This window comes from Psittacula echo, assembly GCF_963264785.1.
Source record: "Psittacula echo genome assembly, chromosome: 2".
Lineage (NCBI taxonomy): Eukaryota > Metazoa > Chordata > Aves > Psittaciformes > Psittacidae > Psittacula > Psittacula echo.
In genome coordinates, this window is record NC_137737.1 from 83,044,968 (window position 1) to 83,070,154 (window position 25,187).

The 25,187-nt window shown below is 42.0% G+C and overlaps 1 protein-coding gene across 2 annotated transcripts; it reads right to left on the bottom strand.

Moving 5' to 3' along the window:
• Positions 1–576: 576 nt before the first annotated feature.
• OTULINL (OTU deubiquitinase with linear linkage specificity like) lies at positions 577–23,888 on the bottom strand. 2 transcript variants are annotated; one of them, XM_080610871.1, is made up of 8 exons: positions 23,729–23,888; positions 9,134–9,293; positions 8,994–9,025; positions 8,803–8,894; positions 7,008–7,157; positions 6,127–6,255; positions 4,127–4,399; positions 577–3,002 (listed from the first exon to the last, which is right to left on the bottom strand). In XM_080610871.1, the coding sequence occupies exons 1-8, from the start codon at positions 23,823–23,825 to the stop codon at positions 2,823–2,825; spliced, it is 1,113 nt and encodes a 370-aa protein (XP_080466997.1). In that variant the 5' UTR covers positions 23,826–23,888; the 3' UTR covers positions 577–2,822. The 2 variants fall into 2 exon arrangements, with proteins under 2 accessions (XP_080466997.1, XP_080466998.1); XM_080610872.1 differs by lacking the exon at positions 23,729–23,888 and adding an exon at positions 10,232–10,335.
• Between the last annotated feature and the right edge of the window lie 1,299 nt (positions 23,889–25,187).

Genomic DNA, 25,187 nt, shown 5'->3' on the forward strand with positions numbered 1-25,187 from the left:
CTCACTGCCGAGGTTTCAGTATGTTTTCTTTTTCTTGCTGAACTGGCAGCAATAAATAATAAATACATCCTGACTTGAAACTTTAGCTGCCTGAAACATTTCATTTAAAAAGAATTCTTAATGACTGTGTGTTTCTGGACATGTACAGCAAGCTCATCTGTGACACTGACTGGAAAAGATGCGGCAGTACCTGTTGTTTCCATAGTACCAGTTAGTTTCAGATGCACCTTATTCAGGATTATTTTTTTATATGTGTGTTTTTCTTTTGTATATATGTATACATACATACATGTTATATATACATTTCTTTTGTATAAATATATATATATATTTAGCTTTATAAATGCGTAAAATATATTAGCAGAGAACCTGATTAAAATTCAGTACAGCCCCAAAATAGCCTCAGTGTTTAAGATCCTATGTAGAGCTCTCTCTGTGTTTATGTGTAAGACTTGTGATTATCCTCACCTGAAGTTCCTCTTTCTTCACATCCCACTACCATTCCTGTCATGATTCAGCCAGCACCTCTGACACCTAATAAGCCAGCAGATCTGTTTCAACATGTCCTTTCTGGATTCTGAGGACAAAATTAATCTGACCTAACATCAAACATCTAGAGCAGAAAGATTTATGCTGATCACTGCCAGCTCCTACTACTGTCAGTGAGGAAAACCAGACCGCTGTAAAGACCCACCCTCTGGCTGACTGCCATTGCCTTCCAGTGACAAGGCAGAGAGCCCAAAGTGACCTAGTTCAGATGCAAATATCCAAAATGGCAAGAGAAATTCCACTGTCTGTGTTAGATCTTTATTAACCCCCACTATTAATATGCTCAAGATTACAAAAACGTACATTTTGACAATTTAACACTTTCAGCTGTAATGCTTTTGTATTCTTATTCATAAATAATATGTAAACCATTAAAAAGCCCACTATAAAAAATACATCCTTTTTTTGTATATCTGCTTGGACCAAAGCAAGAATAAAATATAGCCAAGTTTATCTGTAAATGTTACTGTTGATGCAAAATAAATAGCAATACCCTACTCTCAGGTATTAAAATATTTCCTCATGCAGAGCAGAACCAAATGTAAAGACAAATTATTTCATTCAGTGAAAAAAAAAAAAGGCTTTTTTAATAAATAAAGTATTTCCTATGCAGGTTTTGATGAGATGAAGTTATTAAAGATATCAAGCCTTCTTAATTAAAAGCTACAAATTACTGAACGAAACTGAACACAAAAACTTTCAGGAAACAAACCCATCACAATACAGAACTCAGTTGTTTGTGTTTATAAATATATGTACACATACATACAAATAAGAGGACTGTAAGGGATAAAATTGCTTTCCTTTACCCAAAGGAACCAAGCACTCTCCATGCACTCCAAGCATTACCATTTAGTTACCTCATGCAACTGCTTTAGCTCCTGTAGAATCTGTTCACGTTTTTGTTACTGGCTTGTATTTTCTTCTGCATGAATTATAAAGTAAACCTTCCTATCCTTATCTCTAGGATAAGGAAAAAGGGAATCTCTGTTTCTTAATAAACACCCCTTTCTTTAATACACCCATGTGCCTATAGGATTGAAAGCTTTTCACAAATATTTTATTAGATCTGCTGTATTATTTTCATATTTCTTCAAATTAAGGTCCCTAATTTTTTAAATAATCGAAACACAAGTGATTCTTTTAGAAAACAGAAGTGGGCAAAATGTTCCCTGTATTAAGATAAATCTCATTTACATGTCTCGGACAGATTTCCTTCAAACACTGAGGTCTAAATTGAAGATAGCCATCTTATGCAAGGAGATTAATATATAGTCAGAGGATAACACATGCATACACACTGCTGAATTCAAATAATGCATAAAAAATGAATATTTTCTGAAAATGCAGTGTTTGTGAATGCATTCTGTGCACAGTTTTCTCACATGAATTGCAAAGGAAATCTTGGCAGGTAATGTTGAAAACAGCCCTGAAAGGATTTACAAGTTGACAAAAAATGTAGGCAGTTATCAGGTCTAACTCTATTACATGCTATGTATTAATTAATACTGCCCTTTTCAGCTCTGAGAAAGCTTATGTACTTTCCTCAGTTACAAAGTAGATCTTCTGTTCATCTGGCACAGTATTCTTGAGTGTGTTGAGGGGGTTTCCCCCTGTGTAACACTTCATCTTCAGGTATCAGCGCTAAGTGCAGACAGCTGAATTTCAGATTTCTGAAATCAATACAGCCTGCAGCTGCTTGCTCTGCCCATCCCTGGAGGGAGCATTCCACCAACAGGAAAGCCAAATGGGATGAGAGGGAGTTACTCAGAGGCCCCACTTTACATCCTCCTATCCTAGTTAGCCCCAAGTCAATGCGGGTTTAATAGCCTGGACCTGCAGGACCCCAGGAGTTGCTTCCTCTGTGATTCATTCTCCCTAGCTAGAGACAGACAAGCGAAAGGCAGTAATTGCTTTAGGAACTGGAGTTTAACCCATCCAGAGATGGCAGAGTAAACCTTCAGGCTAGCGATAGAAACCCAAACATTACCTTTGCCTTCTTTGTCATGCAGTCCAATCTTTTTTTGTCTGACAACCCTCAAATACAACACTTTTTCCCCCAGACAGTATAGCAACATATTTTATAGTTTTTATGGCTGGCTGATGGTGAATTGAGCTGCAACAGTAAAGAAAAATGTTTACACAATAAACCCATCAATCATTTTGTAATAATTAACGAGCATTCTCAAAATCTTACTGCTACTGATTAGGAACATAATTCACTGGAACTGGTCACTCACTATATTATACAAAGGCAAAAAGTCATTGATCCTTCATGTTCTGAAAACGGGGATGTGATAGTAGCGGTCATCCTCAGTCAGGAGAGAAATCTCATTCCATTCCCTTCGGTATTCATCTGGATAGTTTACTTGAAATTCCTCAGTATTAAACCTATGCAGTCTGTAAACTCTTATCTTTACTTCAAGTAAGTATCCAAGAAGACACAGTTCAACCTAAAGATGAAAGAAGTCTGTAAGACATCTATTTCTACACATAGAAAACTAAACCAAAGATAATCCAAGCTGAAGTTTCAAAACAGTAGACAAGGAATAAAAGGGGTCATTTTATAAGTGGAGTAAGAAAATACAGAAGTTTGAGGGTATTCTCAATGTCCTAACAGTCCTTCCACTGCTCTTTTCCATGCAGAGGATATTCGGATTAATGCTTCACACTTGGGCAACAGCCCATAGTACATAACCTGCTCCCACAGCCAGCTCCTGCAGCGTAGTAGGGAGCAAGAAGGGACTAGCGATTATTAAAAGATAGATACACCTTGAAAAATGGGAAGTCTGCCACCTTGTGATCACTTTCTACATGAGGGAAATATAACAGAAAAAGTTAAAAATGTCCTTGTACTTCATGTATATGAAACTTGAGAACTGGCATCTCCATTGACACTTCTTTCAAAGGATTGCTTAATCTGGAAAAATGCTTTGGAAAAACCTCATATCCTTGGGCGTAGCCAGGTCGAGGAACTTGTCGAGTTATAATCATACTTCTCCTGAAGGTGACTGCAACATGTAACCATTAACTTGATAACTGAAATTGACTGTAAAAAATAATTTTACCCACAGGAAAGTGAAACTATTTGCAGAGTGGCAGTGTGGAGCTTAGCTGGCAGTACTTAACTCCTTGCTAAATATAAAATTAGGTGAACAGTTAATAGCGCTCTCATTGCCTACTCTTAACAGACATTAGATTTAACAACAAGCAAAGAGAGGGAAAAAAATAAACAATAACAGAGGGTTTGGCATGGTGGAGCAGATAGGAAAAGTGAAACAACAGGACAAATCTGAATAATCGGAAATTATTTTACACATCAAAAATATCATTGCTCTGAATGATGTCTCAGTGATAGCTTGACGCATTTCAAAAATCATCCACCCCATTTTACTCTACTACAGTCTTTTTTCTGAAAGGTAAATGAGCATCCTCAGTCCATTTTCTTACATTCCCATTCCCTCCACCCCACCTTCCCAGAGCACAATGGCCAACAATCCTGGATGATGTATGATATATTCACCTAATCACAGAGATGGAGTAAGTTTTGTGATTTATTTTTCATTTATATCATTACCTGGTCTAGGCAAAGAGAGTCACCTATGGAGTTCAGATGATTCATCATGAAACTCAAAGGGTCAGATGAAGAATCACGAGCAAAGAGAAGGCTAAAGAGGCTGTGTATGGTTTCTTCCCTGTTCTTTATCTTCTCATAGGCTTCCACAACTTCGTAAAGCATGATGAATTTTATGGCCTCATACATTTTGTGCTCCTTGCTCTCATCAGAAAAGAGTGTGTTACAGATGTTTCCTCTTTCTTCATGATCTTTAGTAGCAATTATTTCAATCCACTGGAAAGCAAACAAAAGAATATTGATCTAATTATTAAGGTTTCTTTTTAATATGAAGAATTCCAAAACAGGAAAAAATGCCAGTCTGTATTATACCATTGTTGTGGCCAAATGATGGTGCAAATATGCAGGTGGGTCTTTCAGATCCACGGACCAATCTGAAGCCTTACACATTTCAGTTTCCATTTATCCAGCTGAACCTATTTGTTACAGACAGTTCCAAGCATCTAGATAACCAATATTCTATGAGAAAGCAAATGTAATCCCCATATACAAAAGTGCCCCACCACCACTGTAGAAAATCCAGGTAAAGAGTCTGAAAAGAGCATAACCACCAAAAGAACCTCAGGAAGTTACAGAGAAGCTGTGTGAGTGCATCCAACACACACACCAAGCCATAAGCAAAGGTTAGATGAAGTGATTATGACCTGTTTTTTAACTTACAGTTTGCAAAATTCAGTGATTTTCCTCTATAGTACCATTTATATTAGAATCATGGAATCAGCTATGTTGGAAAAAATCTTTAAGATCATAAAGTTGTCCTAGCTTGAATTCTTGAAGTGCTGAGCCAAATTCCAAAGTGTGTCAGTTAGGAGGAACCTATACAAACTGGATAAGCCATCCAGAATGGTATTACGAACTGTACACATTTGTATGTTATTAGTGTGCTCTGCTTCATGAGGTCAAAGTAAGTTGGCTGCACAAGAAGGGACATGACAAAGACATGTAAGGGACATGAATGCAGTGAGAATTTCTCAGTGTCCTCACAGTTGAAAATTAGAGCTCCTGAGCTCTCTGTGGCTCTAGAGGGGTCAAAAGCCAGTGCTTTCACCCAGAAAATGGACCTTCCAGGAGACAATGTTGGGCTGGGTGCCAAATTAGAAAGCTTAAAGCACCCACTCCTGAACACAGTGCCTGAAAAGAATCATCTGGAACTGCCGAGAGGTTTTTTGGGACCACAATAATAGATGATAGGGGGGCCTACAAGGATGCTGGGGAGGGACTATTCATCAGGGACTGTAGTGACAGGACAAGGGGTAACGGGTTCAAACTTAAACAGGGGAAGTTTAGATTGGATAGAAGGAGGAAATTCTTTACTGAGAGGGTGGTGAGGCACTGGAATGGGTTGCCCAGGGAGGTTGTGAATGCTCCATCCTTGGCGGTGTTCAAGGCCAGGTTGGATGAGGCCTTGGGTGACATGGTTTAGTATGGGGTGTCCCTGCCCATGGCAGGGGGGTTGAAACTAGATGATCTTAAGGTGCTTTCCAACCCTAACAATTCTATGATTCTATGATTCTATGATGCTCAGTGACTGGGATTCAAATGAATTTCATTTAGTTCTGTATGTGTATCATTTACATGTTGAAGTGGCAACAAACTGTGAATTGCAACTAAAAAAATAAAACTTACCCATGAATACTAAATTGAGAAACAGATCGCCCATCTCCTCAGGCATTCCTGAAGACTTTCCTTACAGCTTAAACATAAGAACAAGTAGGGAGGCTGGCCTCCCTAACTTGCAGGGGGACCCTGAGTACTTAGCCTAGTGGACCCCGAAAGCTGGATTCCCCTCTAGGAGAGGTGATGGCCTTCCAAGTAACTCAGGTCTCTAAACCTGAGGAGAAGGATGACTGCCATAGAAATATGTAACCAGGAGCAGTTCCCTAACTCTCTCTTAACCCGTCTCTCATTGTTGTTCTCCTCCCAGCCATTTCCTAAATACTCACGTTTGTCTTTAACATCTCCATGCATTTGCGCAATTTACCAAAGGCATTAGGACCTGTGTATCTTTCTGGCCCAAAACTGTATTGCTGAATCCAGTTACAACCTTGAGAATACAACAGCTTTTCAGGGAGCTGGGAAAAAAGTAAATAAAGGCAAGCAACTTATAACCATAACAAGAAGCAGAATATAAAGTTATATCAACTTGTCTACACACATTTCAATTTACAATGTGGTTCTATCCTCTGATTGTACAGTTCAATCAACAAAGCATTATAAAAGGAGGTTTCGTTTGACTGCCAGATCCTTCAGAAACTTTTAAAACAGGGCTAACCAAAAAAGAAGAAAATATGCTCAAAAAAATATATAACCCATGCTCTGGGAAAGCTGAATGCATCCAAATTTGGTGAGGTATTCTGGATTACAGACACCTTCCACTGTGCACAGTTGCCCCAAGAGGCAGTAGCTATAGCTCCCCACCTCCTGGGCTCCTGGAGCCCAGAGCAGGAATCCTGCTTCTTCAGCAACATGCTCAGCAGCTCCCACATCTTTGGGAGTCACAGGACTTCGCACAGAAGTGAATGTGGAGGATTCAAATATCCTTTTGTGATAATGGAGTGACATCTAGCAGGGTGACAGTAACATTTATCCATGCAATGTTTATTTTTTTTTCTTCTTACATTTAGACCTATGTTCACATGGTTATGTTCAGATCAGGGACACTTTTCCCATTAAGTGTAGCTCAAAAAGTTTGAAAATTTTCTCTTTAAATTCTGATGATTCTCCTCTATATCCATAGCTGACACATCAGTTTTCACACTGAACAAAGCTTCCTTCTTCAGTACAAGGTTACTTGAATCATGTACACTTATGATACAATTTTTACCTTTAATATATCTCTCTCCCTCATCCATGATGGAAAATGTATGCCTTGGCTGAATATCTGAAAAAGCACCGCTCTTAGTACACAATAGTTATCCCTCCTGACTTGTCGCAGGTATTTGATATGACAGCTCCAAAACAGTTCTTCATATGCCTAGGAGAAGACCCCCCCCCCCAAAAAAAAAGTAATAAAAATTTTAAATCTTGGACAAAACCCATGTTGATTTGAGTCCAATTCCAGCTACTCATAAGAGGGAGCTAGGGGGATGAGAAGGTGTATTTATAAGTTTTATATACACAAAGATGTTCCAACACCATGGTTTTGTAAATACCTTAAACTGTCACTGTTCCCTAAGGGTCATTCTGCACTCTCTCCAAACCCAGTGACTGGCTTCAGTCTCTGCACCGTTGCTAGTGTAAACATTCACATGGTCAAACAAATCAGAGCAGGTCTGGAAAGACTTCTTTGCCATAATAGCTTTAACCTGGTGCATTTTTTTGTGGTTGCTAATTTATTAAAAGTTTGGCTATCTTTTGTTATTTGCTCCTCCAAATCACTTTGGGCCTTGTGTGCTGTTCTGGGTACTTTTGGCATTGCTGTGTTCCTGCATTTATTGTGGAAAAGTTGGATGCTTCCTCCATTCATCATTCAGTTGCAACTTCCACTTTCTGAAAAATATCTTCTTTTTTCTCTCATAACTCCCTTGTGCTGCTGTTTAGCTACATCAGCTTCCTTTTACCCTTTCTTAAGTCCTTGGTGTACATTTGCTCTGTGATTTCAATACCATGACCTAAATCTATATATATGTCAAATGCACTGACCATAAATACTCAGGTCTCTTAGCTTCTTTTTAACATGCTTCCTTGGTTTTATGTAGTTTCCCTTTCTGAAGGTGGATGCAAGTATAATAACTTTTCTTTTGCTCTGCCGTTCGTGCAAGGATGTTGAATATAAGTACGTGCTGCCTCCTGTTCCAGAGAACAACAGAAATTGGAAAGCAACATTTAAGTGGCAGATCCCGTGCACTACTCAGGACAAAGGCAAGGGTGGCTTCCTTTCCTAAAGGCTCCTTGAAAGGCTGGTCCATGAAACAGTCATGGGCACCACCTTGAAGTTCAACCTCACAACTGTTGCCAGTGCTAGATAGCCAGTTGGTGTCTCTCATTACTGTTGTATCTCCTGCCTCTTCTTCCTTTCTGATCTCTCTCAGCATATCACAGAGAACGTTCCCACCACCATCAGCAATACGGACCTGGTGCTGCATTTATCCTGCGCTCATCTGAAATGCCACACCATAAAGATAGTAGGATATACTGTCACAGTTAATTAGCTGATTGACAGGGTTTGAGTTGAAGCTTGCTTTAACAGATACAACCACTCTACCATTGGTACAGCTACTGTAGCTAGAAGTTTTTTTGGAAAAGTAATAATCCAGCCCACGTTCTTTGAGCCTACTTTGTTGACTAAGGCTTAACACAGCTGAAACAGAGAGCCATAAAACGCGTTGCTCCTGGAGGCCTGTTCGCATCACAAGGATACCATAGTACTGCTTTAACTTAAAGCACTGATCAAGGACCTTTGGAGGGCACTGCTGCTCCCACCACGACCCCTGCACTCTGCCTCCAGTAATGGCCACCATAGCTGCCAATTTAGATCTGTGTTTCATGCTGTTTCTTTTGCTTTTCTTTTGACCAGCCAGTGTAATGGACTCTGGTAGCTGCTTGCACCAGGAGTGCTATCCCTTTCCCAGGTATTACTTCTCCCCATCTTCATGCAGAGATTAAAATTCAGCCCTTACCTCCCTCATATGTTTGGCCTGCTGTGTTTCTCCTTTCCATTCTCTCACACTATACCCAAGTAGATCAACTTCTGTCAGCACACTGAGATTCCCTAAATGGAGATTAATTCATAGATTAGTTACCTTCTGCTCTGCATCTAAAGGGTAGTTGGGAGGGATTAATGAATATGGAATGACAAGAAAAAGATTACTTATGAGTTTTCTCTGAAGGTAGTTGCTCCACCTGAAATCCAAATGATAAAACAGGTGTTAAAGAGGAGCTGTCAAAAGTCAGTATTTACTGAAATAAGCAACAGCATGGAAGATTAAAGTCTGCGTAATAAAAACCTACCGTTTCAGTAGCTGTGCTAAAAAGCCGTATAGCCTTCTGCAATACCAAGTAACAGTAACAAGGAAAGACATGCTTAGCATTAGCTGCCCTTTCACTTTTTGCCACAGGAGGCACAAGGATTGCTTGGTGGCTGTTGTCCAGGACTGCACCTCATGCCTTCCTAAAACAGGGATTAAAGGAGAGGAAAAGAGCTTGTCATTGTTTTGCAATACTTTTTTCTATTTGTTTTCTTACAAAAAGAATAATTATCCAAATGCGATACTGCTCCAAATGAAACAGAAAATATTAAATGAAAAAAGCAAGTATTATTTTTATATACTTTATGTATATACTTAATACATTTATTTTTTCAAGTTTCTAGGGGTTTGGGTGCACATGGTTCACATTTCCAGGCTTTCCTCTGCCTAGTGAAGGCTAGATATATAGTTACAATGGAGTCACAGGAAAACTGATACCAAAGCAACTGTTCAGTAACAGGATGTGCTGATCCAGAGACCTGTACTGTCATTACTTTGTCACTAAGACAAGGTTTCAAGGACCAGGGATTCCTGGGAGTTGTAGTTTATAAACGGGCCATATAAAGCAATGCTAGCTGAGTAAACATCACGCAGCTACCCAGGGAATTAAAGGAATGTTCCTGCCTCAATTTACGTTAAGTTTAAGGTCAGTTTAAAACCTCTGGAGAAAGCTTCTCCCTGAGGATTTGGTAGCAAGCTCAGGAGACCATCACAAAGAGGGTGCGCTCTCGCTGTTCCTCACAGCCACAAACCAGGACACGTTTCTGTTGCTCTCTTGGCATGACAGGCAGGGTTAGGGAAGGTTTTGGTTGTCTTTTGTTCATAAGAAAACCTAGAGTTGAGAAAGGGCCTGGAGACAGAATAGCTGACAATGGCAGCATCTGCTTCTTAAATGAGAAATCTACCCTTTGGCTGCAATTTGAGTATAGGAAATTCCCAGAGTCAATGATCCCCAGCTGCTCTATTATTAACTGATTCATTGATTTAGTACAAAACTTTAAGAGAACTCAACTTTTTATGAAGGCATCCCCAGAGAAGGCCAAAAAGATCCTTCTCTAGAGAGGTCCACAAAAGGACTTACTCATTCAGCATAGTTTTATGTCAGTTGAACTTCTGCCTCCACCGGCTTCAACAGGAAATTTAAGAGTGGCTGAAGTTTTCCAAGGAAGTTAAGCCCATGCACTGTGGACAACTATCCAGTCAAAGAGTTACATATGAATCCCAACCCTGGCAACGAGATAAACAGCTACACACATGCTTTTTACAAGCACTATTGCATATATACAGAGCACTGCTGATATTTGGCCTTTTCCAGTATTCTGTTGTTTGAAGAAGGTTTATTGCAGGATGTCATGTACAAGTTCTCCGGAGGCAAGACCCAGATCTCATCTCTCCCATGAACAAAAGGCAGGTTAAGAGCTGTAAATGAGAAGGTGTTAAGAAACTTTAAAGAAGTAGTCATAGAAGCTTTCGGGGTGCTAGTTCCCATTTACACAAAACCCATATGCTGTGAACAGCCAAGATGATGGACAGGTCTTCTGTTAGCTTCTACTCACAGGCTGCAATAACATGTGTGTACCTGGCATGACTGGGGTAATGCCTGCATGTACTGAGTAGTTACTTAAAATACATACACATTACTCAAAATAATTGTATGGTCCCTCTTTTGATTTTGAACAAACTGGGACTTATAAAAAGTGAGCTGGTCCATCTGTTAAAATGATATACTTTGCTTTACAAAGTATCAGAAATACATGTGAATGCAAAATTTCTTCCTTTACCAATTTTATGGGCAAAAGATGAGAGATCTGCATCAGCTTTTAAGTTGAATCAAGCAATCTTTGGAAAAAAAGCTTTTGCTGGTATTAACACTGAAAGAAACCTACTGGAGTCCAACAAACAAACCCCCTTTCAAGGTATATGGTTAACAGGTCACAAACAACTGTTCTTCAAGGAGAGCTGGAAAGCACTGGCTTACTGATTTCAATCAAAACCACAAATCAATGTCAGAGAACATGAGATAATCAAATACTGTTCATCCATTTTTATTTAGTATAGGGGATTTATAAATAGGTATTTCCCCAGTAAAGATGGGAAATCCTGCAAACAAGTGATTTTGAATATTTTTGCTACACTTGTATTACATTACCATATGCCCTGGTCTTCATAATCTTTCCCTCCTGTCTTGGGAAAGCTGATGTTTAAACAGCACTTTGTGATTCAGTTACTACTTTCAGTGCTGATATCACACTTAGAAATGGAATTACATTTTTTTTATTCAAGTAAATGACATTCAGAAGTAGCAGTTGGATCACAAAGTGCTGCTGGTAAAAATACATCACAAACAAGACATGAATTAAAGAAGAGGGCAGTTTAAAATAGATATTTCCACCCCCTCCCTGCCCCCTCCAAAATCCTTCAGAAAACGAAGAGCAATTAACTTAATAACACACAGTGGGGGGAGTAAAATAAACCCACAGATTTTTAAACCAAATCCATTCCCTGGGACACGGACAGGGTTTATCCTGGTCCTCAGGAGACAGTGGCAACCGGTCTGTGCTGCCGCCAGCTGCTGGGCTCACAGCTTTCTGAAGACTGACCACATGAGGATAGGGAGGCACGGCTTCTTCTCCATGCAGGGGAACAGAGCCCTGGGACTTCCAATACAGCTCTTAGCAGGAATTTGAATGAGCTGAGGTTTAACAGAGCTGCGGCTGGGAGCTGATACAAAAAAGTAGGAGCAGTGTTTATCTTTCAATACAAGTAGTACACCATGTTTTCTTTTCATGCCACATCAACTTCCTGCTACTGCCAAACCTTAAGCTTCTACCCACCCCCCGAAGAGACATGCAGAAGAAAAACAAAGCAAAAAAAACCAAACAAACATGAAACTACCAACCAAATAAAAAAAGGACCAAAAAAACCACGAATAAGAGAAATCTGCAACATCTGCTTCTTTCACAAGTGACTCAAGAAGAGTCTCTAAAGGATTAGCTCCACATTTGCCTTCCTCACAACTTGTTTGGAGGCTGCCAGCTTAAAAATGCGTAACTGATGAAATGTAAAAATGTAAGAGACCAGCCTGGGAACTAGCAGGCAGCACTGTAGGCAGCACTGGAGCACAATCCAATATTCCAGCATGTCTGATGGCACATTCACCCTTTTACTTATTTCCCCCCTCCCTTAAGAAGGCAATCAGGAAGATAGCAGAGTGCCTTCAGAGCTGACTGTATAACTTCTTTCCAGGACATTCCCCTTTGCAGTCCTTTTGGTACTGAAAGCAGGACATAGTACTTGTTACCATAAAGTGGCCAAATTTCATACTTCTGTCATACAACACTGTATTCCTAGTTCCCAAAAAGGAGGTATACCCTCCTTCCAAAAGAGAGACAGAATTTGGGATCCCTCTGTTCCAACCCTTCTGCTGCTTACTTGTACCCCTCCTTTTCCCTCCTGTCTTGGATCCAGATCTAGGAAGAGAAACCCCTCAACTCAGAGATGCAAAGCTTGGCATGGAGGTCCAAGTCAGCCTGCATTCAGCACGTGCCTGCAGAGCTATCTTCACAGTTGCACATCACTTTTTTACAGACTATGTAGTATTAGTACCAAGGTATACTATGGAATAGGCTAAGTCCCTTTTTTAAGAGAAAAAAGCAAACTTATCCTTATAGAGCAGGCATCAGGACAGATGCACGCATGTGCACATGCATCTCAACTGACTGAGCCAAGAGGGAGACAGACAAAAAGCTATTAATGATACGACTTCAATACCTACAGTAGGTTATATCTCGTAACAGTTTAGAAGGGAGAGGTGTGCCTTTTTAAGTAGAGCAAAACAATTACAGAGTGGTTGATTTCCCAGTTTATTATCAGCACCTCACCTGATTTTTAAAAAATTCAAAACTACTGGAAACAGCTCAAACCCATACCAAGATATGTGGGAAGCACTGCTTAATTCAGTAACTGTTTCATTACAAAACCTTTCTTTTTCAGAGCAAAACAATGACAACTTGTTAAGCAAACCTTCTTCACCTATTCTAACAAAACAACTACAGATGAGGATCTCTACTCGCTATAAGAGGAAAAAGAGAATCATTTACATGCAAAGATGGTAATCATCAGTGACTTATCAAAAGTTCAACCATGTCTGCTGATCAGATCTCAACTCCAAAAAATAACAAAACAGAATCCCAGCCCCAAGCTGCAACTAGAATCATGCAATTACATAGAAAATGGAGCGGTTTCAGTAACACTGAGGCACATCAATTCCAAGAAAGGCTTTATTTACACAACTATCCCGCGTAGGAGTCCCAAGTGCTCTCTCACCCCTTGTCCTCTTTCTGCAAAGATGTTTCAGGAAAAACAGAGTAGAAAGTTTGGCAGCCTTCTTTGGACTCCCTGATCATCAACAGGTCCTAAACTGCTGGTGTTAATGTATCTATCCAGTTATGACACTTACTTATTCTTACCCTGTAGTAACAAGCATAATGCATTCTTACCTACTGTGTGCTTAGCTAAAATATAACCTATTACAGTCACCTTTACAGAACTCATTTCATCTATATAATCAAGATATTAATAGATGCTCTAGCCTGCACATACCATTTTTCCTCTCTCTGAACGCCTACAAGAACAAAAGGAAAGCTCAATTCTTGATTTTCTGTGTAATTCGAATTCCTTTTTAAGGCACTGAGTGCTCCATCCAGGACCTTCAGATGAATAAAGCTCAGCTACATTCCATTTATGTAAGAAAAAACACAAGAGAAGCCTTCAAAGAACTTACAGTCCAGAGCAATACATGAAAAGCATTTCATGCCATAAAAATTGAGTATCTTTTTAGAGCTTATTCCTAAGTATGAGTGAGTAAAAAAGGAATAATCTCCTTTTAAAGAAGGAGCATCTGAAATTTCTGCTAATGTAATGATTTTTTTTTAATGTGGAAAAAAACCCATCCTCATGCAGAATTACTATTTAATGCCTGCACATTTCACACAGAACTTACGTAAAGGCACTAAATCTATCATTTGAAGGAAGCCCACTCTAAGGACTCTTGTTATGCCTGCTGCTGAATTGCACATTGAGTTATCCCTAAAGTCACTCATGGTTGTTTCTGGTTTATCGATTTACAAACACAACTCACAAAATGCCTCCCCCCCTCCCCACCTGCCCCTGGTTTTTGTTTTTCTTTTTTCCAATGCTGAATCCAAACTGACAGAGTAAAGGAAACATTTTCCTCCTAAACTTCTTCTTACACTAAAGTTTAGCTGATAGGCTAAGTCTTACAAACACCTTGGGTTCTTCTGTGGATTTGTCTAGATAACTGCAGAAAACAAGTTGAAGTCTTACTTAGCAATAAGAAGCCCCCCCACTGCACATGAGGAGAGGTCAAGGAAGAGGGAATGTCAACAAAAACCCATATGGGAAAGATCTCAATGTGAGTAGCATAGAGGAAAACAAGCTGCTTATTTGAGTCCCCTGGCAGTGCTCCTGGGACAAAACACCTAGTGGATAGCTTGAGTGACTCCCATCGAGCTCATCCCTAAAGAGTGGTTTGACACCTTGAAGTGTCCTTTGCTGAAGTCACTTTGGTAGGCGCATACCGCAGGACAGTCCAAGGAATTTTAAGTTTCTTACCTGTTGATAAACAGTTATCCCAAGTGATGGCTGGAAAACCAGCATCATCAAGTAACCCATGACAAACAAAATATCAACTTATCTGAGCTTGTCTACTGTCTAAGTAGTATCAGTCACAGATGTTATTCTTACAGGCACTGCATACATCTGCCATCAGGTAAAGACCCTGCTCTGAAAGCCAGCCAGCTTTGACAAGGTTCCATCCATGTATCACATCATTCCCATCTTCGTACAGGGTCTGACTGCTGTACCCGCATAACACAGATTTTATGTTTGTCTTCAGAGCACAGTCCTCTCCAAAAGTGCACCAGACTCTGCATGCAGGCCGTGCAGAGTTGTGTAGCTTTCACATGGAATAATAATCACATATAATTTAAGATTAATAACGCAAATAATTCACATCTCCCAGTGGTGTGTCGTATCGCAAAGCCTGTGCCTTCTTACTAGGCACGAGCAGAAGTTATTCCAGTTGCTTTACTTGTTTGCGTGGGAGTTTTACTTGTCTCTCTCCATCTTTCCAAGACACATTAGAAACAGAAGGGAAAGGCAACAGAAAGCAAAATGTCAAAGCCATCACTCTGAATGCAAATGACAGAAATGGGTCTTGCATCTCTTTCCCCCTGCCACTCAATGTCCAGCCCGATGAAAGTCAAAATGTCAGCTTTATTCTGCAGAGCTAATGGAAGCATCTGGGCTGTTTAAACCCTGCTGTTTCTTCATCTTTTAAAGGGCAACAGTTTCAAAATGACATTTATTTAATTAGCTCACACACACAGGAGTCCTTTGCCTTTGTTTAAGAATACCACGCACTTCTTGCACAAAATCTTAAGCACAAAAGGCATGCTGAAGGGTAAAACTGACTGCATCAAGGTAACTTAAATGTTAATTACCATCACTCAGTCATAGCTTGTACAAACATTTCATGAAAAAGGTGATTCAAGAAGCCAGAATATTCCATGTGGAAGCTCTCTGCTTGTAAAAACACAGTATTATTAACACTAATGCACGTCTGGTATTGTTACAGACCTTTGGATGCCAAGAGAAGCTTCCAGTGAAGCTTCAAGTGAAGCACTCCAGACATTGGTCTCAGGGACCAAGAGACCGTAGTTTCCTGACACCTCTGCACTTAGACAAACTGCCTAAAAACTGGGCAGTTATGTGGCAAGGTCTACGTAAAACACAAATCATACAGCCCTGTAAAACAGCGTTAAGTGTAACCCTGCATGTTGAGCTCTTCCTGAGGGGCTGGCATGTGGCAGAGGCACAGCTTACTATCACTTCTAAACTAAGAAAATTAAACACAGAGTACTGTACAGTCTCTAGCCTTGGAAGTCAGCAGTGTCATTTTTAAAGCTCTACAGTGACATGAAATCCCCTGCTTTTAAGGCCTCAGCCTTTGGCGAGTATATCACAGCTGAAATTCATGCGCAGGAAGTGACATGAAATGAAACCAGAACTGGAGGCCAGTGAAGACATCCGCAGGTTGTTCCCAGACAAACGCAATAGGCACACACACAGCATGGAGCTGTGCTCAGAGCAGAACTGGGGGACACTGGAAGGACTTCTCTTTGGCACACAGACAGACCTGAAACCAGTATTTAAGTTTTCACAGAGACTGATTTTGCACAAACTCAGCATTTAAAAACTTTGCCAGCATCTTCCCAGCGGCAACTGGTTTGTGAACAGTGGCAAGCACCTTGCCATGATGCTACTTTGCTGCACAGACCCTAGAGCAGACTTGATGACAGTTGAAGCCCTACTCACACATCATATCAAGGCACTAATTTGATGCTAAGGTACGTATTTCCCACTTTCATAGCACCATTCACTCGCCCTGGAAACAGATTATAAACATTCAAAAAAATATGGAAAATCTTGGCAACATATTATGGACAAGGAACCTGGGATGGGATCTTGCCTGAGACCACATGCAGAGCTAGTGACAGGACTAGAGACTGAGCATATACAGTCACATCATCCTGTATTTTCAGCCCTCTACCTTAACGTGATGTGGCTCAAAGAAGACAACACAACTCTTCTGCTCAGTCCGTAGCCCTCTCCTCAGGGAAGCGTTTGTCAAAAGAAATGTGTGGGCAGCACAAGCTGACTTGCTAGCCGCATCCCTCTGCATGGATGTGTGGTGTAAGTGATGACATGGTGATAGGGGCTAGAGACACACCCCCTCTATCTGTCAGAAGCATCCAACACCTCCACACAGCCTATAGAAAAACCCCAAGGTTGTGGATCCTGAGGATGCCAAAAATGTACAGTATCACTCCTCAGCAGTGAAAAAATGGGAAGAAGCTGCAAAGACAGAATAAGGCTGAAACAAAACTAAAAGCTGCTGAGTTAAGAATTTTTCAGAAACGCATGCAGCATTTTTGTAGTATTTTACAACACGTTTGCCTTCACTGGAGCCTTCTCAAGAGTGGAAAGTAACACCCTTAGCTCCTTTTTTCCCCTCACTTATTCTGAGGCAAAACTTTGAGATGGTTTTATATGATCAGGCAACTGATAGCCCAACCATGAGTTATACTGTTCAGGGGAAAAAAAACCAAAACTTACATCAAACCAAATTTTGTATTATACAAGCTATACCCTCTCTAGCACTCAAGAACCTGTGCAAGATCCCTAGCTACAAAATGCGCTCTTAAAACTATCCTTGACTGCTTTTACATTGCTGTGGCTGTAGCACGCGAGTCCTGACATTCTTCCATCATAAACCACTGGCGTTTTAGTTAGTAAATAACTATCTCTCCATCTTTCTAGAAGGTACAGCATTGTCATGTCTGATCCCCAGTGTTGCAGTCAGGTACAGAAGAGCTGGTATCTGCCATGCTGGGAGTCCCAGCAACAGAGCACATGGGAAAAGTTCCCCATTACTGCTATGTATGGCACCACACCAGCTCAATCAATCCAGGAGTGGAGAAAGGATGCCCTGTGTCCACTGTTTTTTCCCAAATTCCTTCAAGTCAGAAAACAGATCCTAAAGTGATTCAGAGTCAGACGTCAGACAGCAACTCAGATTAGTGCTTGACTTTAAAGAGCACTCTGACTCTTTTAGAGCTCAGAATGCCTGAATAAAAACATCATTAGAATAGGACTAATGTGACTCAAGGGTAATCAAAAAATAAAATTCACAGCCTAAAACAAGAGAAAATTACGAAGCTCCATAAGGTAAATGTTACGCAATTCTAATCACACCCACAAATTTGTCACCGCAATCATACAACCTTTTGACTCCTGAGCACTGGTTATTCCCTCGTGTTTTCTAAATGACCATACTCATCACCCTAGTGTAGTTTGTCACCATGACTCCCACAGTTCAGCTGCACAAGGTCAGGAGGTACAGCACAGAGTTCACTTCTAAAATCTCAGACTCATTTGCCTGGGCAATCATCCAAGGCTGATCATTTTCAGACGTTGAACTGGAGAAAAAACTGCAAACATTACTGAAAAACCCTTTAACATTTGTTGTCATGTCCTTGGTAGATAAGATGGGAGGATTTAACCCGGAAGCTGTATCTAAGAAACAAGGTAGACAGAAAGTCCTGATGCTGAAGTAGAAATCCACACCATCTAGTCAGGCAACCTGGTCCAAAAAGCTAAACAAAATGAAAAACCTTACATCCCATTGGCAAAAAAACTATCAGAGCCACAAATTTTCTTTTTCCTTTCTCAGGACTCCAAACCCAAATGCAGATACTTCTCCATAAAAGCACTTATATTTAATATGCTGGTTTTTCTCTTCAATGTCAATTTTAACACTCTTCACCTGGTAGTATTGCGTATAGATATGCAAAATTGCAGCTTTTGCTCTTACTGTATAGTGCCCCTTTTGATGTAGAATTTAAAATATTTGTCCAGCAGTAAAGAAATTAAATTTTTAAAGGAGCAAACTTCAGTAACTACAGAGAAGCCTTCTGAGCCTTAAAACCAAAATGGGTCATTTCTTCCTGTTTCACACGCTTTGCCTCTTTGTTTCATCACTTGCAGAAACTGGAGTGTGCCAAAGGACGGAAGTGGGAATAACTGTACCTGCATATACCAGTAATAGAGCAGTTAGGATCACACTAGCTTAAAACTCACTCAGTAAATACCACAGAAATCTCATTCTTTCTCCACTGAAGAAACTGAAAGTACGAACTGAACACAGTTTGTACAGCTCCTCCAAAAGGCAAACCAGTCAGCATGAAAGTCAGTGCTAAATGAGAGCTGGACTAATAACTATCAAAGCAGAAATGTATCCTAAAGTGTAAAGCAGAAAAGCAAGCTGGCAGGGTATGGTACCTTCAGTCTAAAAGATCACTTCACAGTGACAGATCATTGAACTGTTTAGGCTGGAAAAGACCTGTAAGATCACCAAGTGCAGCCATTAACCCACCACATTAATCCACCACTCAACCGTGTCCCTAAGCACCACATCTACACATCTTTTAAATACCTCCATGGACAGTGACTCAACCCCTTCCCTGGGCAGCCTGTTCCAGTGCTTGACAACCCTTTTGGTGGAGAAATTTTTTCCTAACGTCCAGTCTAAACCTCCCCCAGTGCAGCTTGGGGCTGTTACCTCTTGTCCTATCACTTGTTACCTGGGAGAAGAGACTGACCTCCATCCCACTATAACCTCCTTTCAGGTAGTTGTAGAGAGCGATAAGGTCCTCCCAAGCATTCTCCTCTCCAGACTAAACAACCCCAGTTCCTTCAGCCATTCTTCATAGGAGTTGTTCTCCAGACTCTTCACCAGCTTTGTTGCCCTTCTCTGGACTTGCTCCAGCACCTCAGTGTCTCTTTCATAGTGAAAGGCGCAGAACTGAGCACAGGACTCAAGGTGCGGCCTCACCAGTGCAGAGTACAGGGGATGATCACTGCCCTGGCCCTGCTGGCTGTGCTATTTCTGATACAGGCCAGGATGCTGTTGGGCACAAGCTGGCTCATGTTCAGCCATGCATGACACAGAGAACTACATGCAACTGTACCAGCCAGCAGATCAGAAGAGGCGCACATCCATCTTCCTCAGTTTTCATAAATCATGTGCTCATTTCTAGTCTCGTTTTTCCTAAACCTTTACCTTTTTGATGGGGAGGGAAGCCAGTCTGCAACATTTAAATTCAGGGAAAAAAACTAAAACAAAACAACAACCAAACAAACAAAACCAACAAATCACCCAACAAAACAAAAAAAACCCGAAAGCATAGCAACCCCCCAAAGGCACACCTGATGTGAAAACGACAACCACTGTTGTTTTAAGTCCACAACGGCCTCCACGTCCCTTAGAGCTACCAGCGCAGCGGGCTCAGAATACACCAGCTCGTAATGCAAACCCACCCCAAACACGTCCAGCTCCTCCCGGAGGACCTGCCCACCCCTCCGGTCTCTCCCCGGACACATCCCGGGGCCGCTCCCGCCTCCCGCAGCAGCCTCGGCCTCGCAGGTCAGGTGAGCTCCGGACCGGCCGCGCCGCTGCCGCACCCCACGGGACGGTGGGGGAACGGTGAGTTGCGGGACGCTCAGCCCGGTCCGCCCGGCCGCGGGGACCTGCGGAGCAGCAGCTTTCCGGGTACCGCAGCCTCGGGAAAACGGCCCCAAAACAGGCAAGTGGAAAACAAAAAGTAAAGCGGCAACAAATGAACCCAAACCCTCCCCGCGACCGCGGGGACCCTGCGGCACCCGACCGGCCCCCCCCGCTGCGCCTCACCCGCTCCGCCGCTCCCCGCCTCTGCCTCCCCGGGGATAAACCCCGGCTTACAGACGCAACGTCGGCACCGCCCGGGGCGGGGATCCCGCGGGGCCCCCCCCCCCGCCCCCGATCCGCCCGTCCGGGGCCCGTCCCGGCACCCCGGCGCGCTGCCACTGCCGGCGACACCAGCCGAGCTCTGCTCCGGCCCGGGCACTGCCCCGGCACCGGGTGCTGAAAGGCCCGTGTGAAGCCGGGGTGGGAGGGTACCACAGACAGCGTGGTGGTCGCGGACCCCGTTTCGGGGAGCAAGGCTGACCCTCGGCGCCCATCTCTGCTGACGGTGACTGCCTTCAGTCGGTCCGGTTGCCTTCAGCTGAAGAAACAAGTGTAGTTCTCCGTTTCCGCAGCAGTCCCTGCAGCTCCTCCATCAGGCAGATATAGTTCGTACTTCGGTGTCACAGTTATTTTACATTTTACGCAGCAGTTCCCTTAATGGAGACCAACACTATCATCATCTGTTTGAAATCTATCCATGAAATCTCAATACAACTTATGACTGCAAAGCTGTTGTGGTTTTCTCCTATCGTTAAACATTGACTTCCTCACTGATTATTAACATCATTATTATCCTCACATTATTAACATGAGGAAGTCCATTTGTACAAAAAGAAATTCACCCTTGCCAGGTACCTTCCCATATAGCAGTTTTCCAGGTGTAATTTGCCCTGGCTGTATGTAGAGAATTTGCATAGACTGCAGTAATTTATTTTCTGGTTACATATTAAGGAACAAATTTTTTCCATCTCCCTAGGGACTTTGCAGGAAAAACAGAAGGGAATTGTAATGGTCTGAACAAGTGACGCAAACGTAAGTCTTCTACAGAGTTACAAGCGGTTTGCTCCAGTTCAGAGCCAGGACAAATATACAGGGTTGTTTTGCTATGTTTTGTTTGCTTGTTTTTCTAAAATGTAAAATACTAAAAGGGTTTGAGATAGAAAATCAACACTTTTTGTGAAACAGTGAAGAGATTCCTGCTATCTGTCACAAATATCAGATTGTTTCTCCATCCATCTCAGTTAATCAGGGCAAGGAACAAAATAGGCAAAACCTATGAAACGTCGGTGTCCCAAACACTCACTTAGGTCCACTCGCAGAAAGCCACAAACACACTTATCCAAGCAAAAGAAAATCTAGGCTTAAAATCCAGCTAAAAATAGCAAAAGTAAATAGTTGGCTTAAGAAGTCTGGAGCTGCCAGTTTTGCAGTGCTGTGTGCTGCTCCATTAAAAAATCAATTTTGGAATTTTGTGCCATCTCTACACTTCCCACAGCATCAGCTGGCTGGTGCTTGCTTTTTGGACATGCAGTTTGCGGCTTAATGCAGCTGTGTGTCAGGAGGGGCAGCTGGGAGATGCTGTTAGGATACAGATCACACAGCATCCACCTGCAAAGGCTCCAAGGTACCTGGGATTTGTTTCTGAGCCACAACTTTCCTGCAGCTATCACATACTTCAGCTTCCCTTCCTAGCTTCCTTCTCGCCTTGGCCAGGCCAGTGTTGGTGCCGCTTGGTAGTTTAGCTTTCCAGCCAACTCCAAATTTGCCTCAGTCTGCTCTCTCTAACCCATGTTCAGATCTGAGGATTTAATAGGTGATTTCTTTGTGCAGACAGGCCTGAAAGTTAATGTTTATCTGGTTGCTGACTCACTAGAGAGGAGAGATGAAACACACTTAGTTCAAACACTGCAGGTCAACCCCCGTATCCGTGAGTCCTTCCCACTTCCCAGCTCTGTGCATTCTTCGCAGGAAATATATTCAGCACTTTAGTGCAATATAGAGAATAGCTTATGCCCCTCTGCACGTGCTATTGATGGGAATAAGCCCTGGTGATCAATCAAACAGGTATCACTTACCTGAAACCGCTTGAGGTATTTTTTTAACTAACACTGTCCATATGCTTTTTCTTCCTCCCTAAGTTCTTTCTGGACCTCTTCCCTGACCCAGTTTCGGAGAGCTCTCTACTACCTTTTCCCATTTGTGGGCTTTGGCAGGAGAATGTTGTCTCCCCTCCTTCAAGTGGCTGAGACAGGACAGCCTTTACCTGCCTCCCTCCTCTGCAAGGCTCTCCTCGACCTGGGATGCAGGCAGCTCTGGTGAGTTTGAGCCAGGTAGCACGCAAGCCTCCCACATCCTATGTTGGACTAGTACGGTGTGCCATTCCTGTTGGCTGAATATGAGTTAGGATAATTCTAAGGAGAGCAAGCAAGGTCTAGGTCTGCGTCTGGGTCAGGTCTGTGTTGGGATCAACTTCAAAAAGGGGAATAGCAGCTCACTGGAAGGCAGTTTCTGTTACAGACTGTGCAGAAGTGGAAACACGCTGCTACGAGGGTTCAGAAAGTGTGAACTTCCCCTAAATATCTTGGAAAACAATATAGTGATCCAGAAAAAGCCTTACTTGGAGCATGCATTCAGTATGTTTCTGCAGAAGTAATGCCTTCCCTGCTTCGCCTTCAAGTAGGCAGCAGCTCCATGGGGACAAGGGGAGAGCTCCAGGGAGCTCTGACTGGAAGCAGCCCAAGTTTGATTCTCTTCCTCCAGACTTTCTGGTCATGGCATTTTGCAAATGTCTGTGATGCTCAGATAAGGCTAGTGGCAAACTTCTACTGCTTAGGGATATTTATGATATTCCCTTCCCTTTAGGGGAACATTATAAATTTGCCCATGACATGAACCTCCAGGTTTTTCTGCAGGTTATGGCATCTCCAAGCAGCAGGCATGACTGTGACTACCTCTGCCTGCACCCACAAGAGACTGCATAGCAATTACAGCAAAAGCTTATACTGAAAGCTGTGCTAAACAAGTGTGAAGACATTTTAACCATCTCTGTTTAATCCACAAATCAAATCATCAGCAGAAGCAACTACACGTTCTTGCTCCCATCTGCAGGTCAGTGCCAGGATTATAACCACATCCCGAAGAAAGCAAACAATTCAAAAGGAGCATGAAAAGGGTCTGCTGAGACAAAGGCAATCCAACTCAAACAAACTAGTGAGAGCTTCACCCTTCCTTTTTTCAAGTCCATTATTAACAGTCAGGAAACATTTCCCTGTTTATCATCGTTTATTACTACTACCAAGGGCAGGTATAGTCCAACACACAGGTAAGAATAGTGCCTGTGCAGCTGTGATCTGCAGTACAGGAGCTTTTTATACCTGATCACCAGCTCGGTGAAATGCCAAAATTTAGAGCACAGCTCTATGAACTTACCAACACTTCTCTTGGAGCGGTTAGTTCTGCTTTGTTTTTCTTGCTCAGTGCACAGGTCTCTGTTCTTGCTTGCTTTTCTGTCATGTTGCCTCTGCATCTCCTCTCCGGAGGATGCCCCCCACAGCTGGATTTCACTCCCCTGACTTCTTTTGCTGGGGGTAGAAAGAATATCTACAGACTTTGTGCGTCTTCACAGATCAACAAGCTGTGAAAGGATCTGGCTTCCTGTTTCATTTCCGTTGAAGTTTTCGAAGTCACACAGGCTGTGTGTGCTTCTCCATATCCAAGCCACAAGAGGAAAAAACCCAGAGAATCGAGCATAATTCAGCTATTTGTAAAGGCCACACTGCTGCCTCCCTCATTCCACATCTTCTAAGTTGTCTGAGGACCGGAGATTGCAAGGTGATTTTCAAACTGTGATATACCACCCATGTGGTGGTCTCTGTCTTAGCAGTAGTGCTCAGAGAGTCACAACCTCTTCTTTTCAACTCCAATGTCATGTTTGATCGCTGAGTATTTAACATTACTTCTCATGCAATCAATGTGCTCGCTGTAGAAACACTCTGTGAAACAGAAATGGGTGGTCCACTTAACCATCCCTTCTCTATTAAGACATGGACCATGCTATGTAAAAGCGAAGTTAACACCGACATGATTAAATCACTTCATAGATATGGCATTTTTAATAAAACCAAGCAAGGGGTACTTCAAGGGATACTTTCCTTCCTCACTCAATGTTTTAAGTTAGATGAGACCGGTCTAAAGCTACTAATTGCGTCTGAATTACACCATTGGAAGATATATCCCAATACCATAACTTTGCAGTTAAATCTTACTGAGCTACAAGTTAAAACTTAGTAAATGCAGTCTCCCATTCCAAAAACATCTACAGGTTCTTGTTTCAGAGTCAGAAACAATCATTTGCCCTGCCTGATTCCTCTCCTGTTGACTGCTGCTCCACCTTACAGATGGATTTAAACACAAAAAAACGAAACAGAAAAGAAGTTTATTTGGTTACTGACTCACATTTCTTCTTTTGCTGGAATGCAAATTTCCCTTTCCACATCTTCTGCTACATCTTCGGGGCATGGTGAAAATGCTGGGACATCTAAATACTCTGTGTGGCAGGGATGTAGGAACTTGGAAGAGTTTTGGAAAGTGGTATTATCTTTGCTCCAACAGGATCAGGTAACAAGCAAAAAAGGGTTCCAAAGGGAGAAGAAGACAGACTAGGACCTCCTGCATCACTTCCTTGCAGGAAAGCCTCACTTGAGCTTTGGAAGTGGACTAAGATACAAAAAATACAGGATAAATTCCGCACACACATCCTATGCCCTTTTTTTTTTATTATTATTATCATTAGAAACAAGTAAGAGGCCTGTGCAAGGTCATGGAGAGAAGGGAAAGACAAACCTAAAATGGAAGCTGAGGAGTTTGATGCACTAGAGGGAGTGAGCAC

What these genes read in the sequence shown, in the direction of transcription:
- OTULINL (XM_080610871.1), bottom strand. Translation starts at nt 23,825, where the DNA reads ATGCAGAGGCAACATGACAGAAAAGCAAGCAAGAACAGAGACCTGTGC. An exon ending in CCGCTCCAAGAGAAGTGTTG is followed by an intron (nt 9,294 to 23,728) that starts GTAAGTTCATAG and finishes TCCCTGTTTTAG; the next exon opens with GAAGGCATGAGGTGCAGTCC. An exon ending in AGGCCAAACATATGAGGGAG is followed by an intron (nt 7,158 to 8,802) that starts GTAAGGGCTGAA and finishes GTCTTCTCCTAG; the next exon opens with GCATATGAAGAACTGTTTTG.